The sequence below is a fragment of the Entamoeba dispar genome, genomic scaffold (assembly GCF_000209125.1).
Source record: "Entamoeba dispar SAW760 scf_1105229464219 genomic scaffold, whole genome shotgun sequence".
Lineage (NCBI taxonomy): Eukaryota > Evosea > Mastigamoebida > Endamoebidae > Entamoeba > Entamoeba dispar.
The window spans coordinates 16,188-19,952 of record NW_001856083.1 but is presented as its reverse complement, the minus strand read 5'-3'; the positions used below and the strand labels follow the sequence as shown (position 1 = coordinate 19,952).

Below are 3,765 nucleotides of genomic sequence, written 5' to 3'. Positions count from 1 at the left end.
TTATAAAGTAGATTTAACTTGAACAACCACAATTACCAAATGATATTCTTTTAAATAAATTATATTTAAAAGATATTGATCCAACTTTAATTGCTCAAGCTTTGTGTCTAATTGATCAACAATTATATGACTCAATCTCATCATCTGAATTTGTGATGGCAACTGGATCTCATATTTCTGCTGTATTAAAATTTTATAACATTGCTGTAGAATGGTTACGACAATCACTCTTTAGTGAACGTATTCTCCCTGATTCAGAAAAAGCATCTATTGGAATGCAAAAAGTCAAAGAAAAATTCATGGATATATGGATGAAATTATATGATAATAAAGATTTCCATTCAATGGCAGTTTTTGCAACTGTATTTAATTCAGCTGATCATAAAAAAGAATTTCAAAATCGTTTCTCAAATAGAAAAGTTGATGCATTCACTCTACCAACTATGTTTGATTCCAAAAGTTGTTATTCTAATTACAGAAAAGGAATTGATTCATGTGTTTCATCTAAACAACCATTTGTTCCATTTATTGGAGTTACTTTACATCATATTTCATCTATTCGATGTGGTCTAGATACAACAATAGAAAATGGTAAAATTAACTTCCTTAAATACAACAGTATTTATAACTGTATTGAACAATTTAATTTATACAAAAAAATACCTTATCAATTTACCCCTGTTTATCAAATTATATCATTGATTCTTCGTGGAATGTCTGAAGTCGAATACATGGTTGATACTGAAAATAATTAATCCTTTTCTCATAGTTTTTCATTTTCAATTATTTAATTCATCAAATTATTACTGATCTTTTAAAACATCTTCCAAATTAATCTAAAATAGTGTTTAATTTGTTCTATATAATGAAGTTGAATTTCAACAAGAAATTACAATTTTTTTTTATTTACATTAAACTAATTATTAAATAAAAACCTCTAAATCTTATTAACTTTGATTAAATATCAAAACCTTATTATTTCCCATAAACATGTTATTACAATTTATGAAACTGTAGGATATGGATATTCATTTTTATTTAAACCTTGAATATAATCAAATTCGAACAACTCAAATAAATGAAAAAGAGTATTAATGCATTATCAAATAAAATAAAAAGAATTCTCCTTGCGTTTTCTCAATTAAGGCTTTCAAAAATATGCTATTAAAATATCTTAAAAATCACTTGGCAAGACTTATTCATAAAAAAATAACTTAGTGAAAATATTTAACATCAAAGAATAATGAATAAGAAATTTCAATTTTTGCTCTGAAAAATTTATTATTTTTCCTTCTATTTGTATAAAAATAGATAAAATAATTTTATTATTTTATAATAACAGTATTCACTCAATTAATGTTATTTTAATCTAGATAAAGTTGCAAAAAACATAACAAAGTTCTTTAAAAAACAAAAAAAAAAGATTACGATAATAAAATAAATAAAGAAACTAGAATAGAATCAAACATTCTCAAAATAAGATGATTACGAAATGGCTTATATCTTTAGACTATCTCAATTATAAAATACCTTTCATTATATTAAAACTAATAAAAGTACAAATAAATAATTTCAAATAAAAAGGATTTAAATCTTTATCACTCTTTTCTGTTAATAATTACACTATCTAAAAATAAACTTAAAATAAAGAGAGACAAATATTTAATTAATTAATACTAATGTTTATGGTCGAGCATACATACGAGTCCATTCTCTTGCTGTGTCTTCAAATTGTTTCTTGTTAGCTCTTAATACATTAGCTACTTCTGGGTCAAGAGGATCAGAAGGATTAGGATCAGTTAATAAAGATGAAATACTTAACAATACACGAGAAAGAGTTAAAGCAGGACTCCACTGATCTTTAAGAATATCAAGACAAATAACACCATTCTTATTAATATTTGGATGATATACTTTTGTCATAAATGTTACTCGTGGTGCTTTAAACGGATAATCAACTGGGAAATGTACGTCTAAAAAGAATAATCCTCCTTGATATGGAGAGTCATCAGGTCCAGTTATTGTTGCAGTCCAATGAAATATATCATCTCCAACTGGTCCAGCACTACAATTACAAGGAGGATCCTGTTGGATCTCCCTTAACTCTTTTTGAATTCTACGCATAGCCATCTTTGAGAGAAATAAAAACTAATTTTTTAGATTCAAAAGAATTACATTAAATTGCACCAACTAGTATTGATGTGGCAAAAACCCTAAAAATTGAAAAAAGAAAAAAATTTAATCAAACACAACATCAAATAATGATGTTTTATATTTTATTCCTAATTCTTCACAATCAGTTTTGGATGGTTCATTTACTGTTTGATCATTTGACATAACCATAAAAGGATTTACAACAACACTAATTGTTGTTGTAACTGGACATATTTTTGGATCAATAATATCTTTAATCCCAAGTTCGGGTGGAAGAATAACAGGGTCATCTTCTGAAGTTGGAAAAGATTGTGCCAATAATGCAACTTTAGGATGAGGGTGTTGTTGAAGTAATAAGTGTTCCCATAAGAATGATTTTTCAATTTGAGTTTCACGTAAATCAATATCAAATTTAGAAGATGAAGTAAATGGTGTTGTTTCAAATGGATCAACATCTGGATAACGGTATGATGGAATTGCTGGTCGATGAAGTAAATAATGAATTTGAGGAAGAGCATAAAGAACTTTAAGAATAAAATTTAAAATAATAAGAATTGATCCAGTTGGTGCTTCTAAACAAAGTCTTAATGATTTTTTTATAAAAGCAGCTGAAGCGTATAATGGAGTATAAGAACTTATAAGATATTTATAAAGTCTATCATAATAAGTAGACATAACTGGACTTAAAAGTAATCGAGGAGTTAATGTAGAATATAATAATTGAAGATATGAAGGAACATTTAATTCGTGTTGTACAATAAGATGATGTAAACACATAAGAGAGTATGCTTGATATAAATAATTATTTGATTTTGAAAAGTTTAATAAATAATCATAAAATAACAATGGATCAAATTTAATTGATTTTACTTCAATAGGTGTTGAAACTCCTAACACCATTTCTAATGTTTTTAAGAATTTTAAAGTTGTTTGTTTATTCATTTCTAATGTAATTAATTTATGAAGTGTTGGTAACATTTTTACATTCATAGGAAATAAGTTCAATAAATTTAATGTGTTTTCTACAATACACTTTCTTGTTTTTAATTCAACTACTACTTTTCTATTTAATGAATAACCCTATTTTTTGTATTAAAGATAGAGAAGACAACAAACGGTAAAATATTTAATGTGTTTAAATTGTTTTTAATAAAACTCTTGAATTTAGTTTTATCTAAAGGGAAGGGAGAGGTGGTTAGGACTTTCTTTAAATCCATGAATATTTAATTTCTTCTTTTTTATTTTTACTTTTTATATTTTTAAAAAACAAAACGTAAGAGTTTGACTTTAAATAAATAATTATATAATAATAGAATTAAAACTTTCAAAAGAGAATTAATAATGTACATTTTAATTTAAAAGTGAATTATAAAAGAGCACACTTTGATCTTTGCTGTGGTTTATTCATTAACACAGTTTTAACTGCTTCATCGAAAACTGTCTTTAAATTTTCGCTTGTTTTTGCAGAACATTCAATATATTTGACAGCTTTTATACGATTTTTAAGTTCTTCTCCTTTTGCAGTATTAATAACAGTCATACCTTGTTCTGCTAATCTTTTAACAATAGTAGGATCGTTTCTAGTATCAAGTTTTGTTCCAACTAATATGA

General features: G+C 25.5%; 4 protein-coding genes across 4 annotated transcripts in view, besides 6 other annotated features; 1 reads left to right on the top strand and 3 right to left on the bottom strand.

The window, feature by feature from the left end:
* The first annotated feature begins 48 nt into the window (after positions 1 to 48).
* Positions 49 to 71: a sequence feature (AT_rich).
* An 84-nt stretch (positions 72 to 155) lies between these two features.
* On the top strand, positions 156 to 755 carry EDI_185840 (guanine nucleotide exchange factor, putative; the record flags this gene model as incomplete). The annotated part of the gene is made up of 1 exon (XM_001741973.1): positions 156 to 755. One exon carries the CDS (start codon positions 156 to 158, stop codon positions 753 to 755), a length of 600 nt encoding a protein of 199 aa, XP_001742025.1.
* Positions 756 to 893: 138 nt separating this feature from the next.
* Positions 894 to 934: a sequence feature (AT_rich).
* Positions 935 to 1,300: 366 nt separating this feature from the next.
* Positions 1,301 to 1,339: a sequence feature (AT_rich).
* A 344-nt stretch (positions 1,340 to 1,683) lies between these two features.
* Positions 1,684 to 2,130, bottom strand: EDI_185830 (ubiquitin-conjugating enzyme E2 D4, putative; the record flags this gene model as incomplete). Its single annotated transcript, XM_001741972.1, has 1 exon — positions 1,684 to 2,130. One exon carries the CDS (start codon positions 2,128 to 2,130, stop codon positions 1,684 to 1,686), a length of 447 nt encoding a protein of 148 aa, XP_001742024.1.
* Positions 2,131 to 2,238: 108 nt separating this feature from the next.
* EDI_185820 (uncharacterized protein) lies at positions 2,239 to 3,144 on the bottom strand (the record flags this gene model as incomplete). Its single annotated transcript, XM_001741971.1, has 1 exon — positions 2,239 to 3,144. One exon carries the CDS (start codon positions 3,142 to 3,144, stop codon positions 2,239 to 2,241), a length of 906 nt encoding a protein of 301 aa, XP_001742023.1.
* Positions 2,947 to 2,997: a sequence feature (AT_rich).
* Positions 3,145 to 3,372: 228 nt separating the features above from the next.
* Positions 3,373 to 3,421: a sequence feature (AT_rich).
* Positions 3,422 to 3,440: 19 nt separating this feature from the next.
* Positions 3,441 to 3,475: a sequence feature (AT_rich).
* A 45-nt stretch (positions 3,476 to 3,520) lies between these two features.
* Positions 3,521 to 3,765, bottom strand: part of EDI_185710 (GTPase_rho, putative) — a gene marked incomplete at both ends in the record, with an annotated part of 1,164 nt that continues 919 nt past the window's right edge. The window contains one exon of the mRNA XM_001741970.1: positions 3,521 to 3,756. Coding sequence (XP_001742022.1) covers positions 3,521 to 3,756 — 236 coding nt within the window. The remainder of the gene's footprint in view (positions 3,757 to 3,765) is intronic.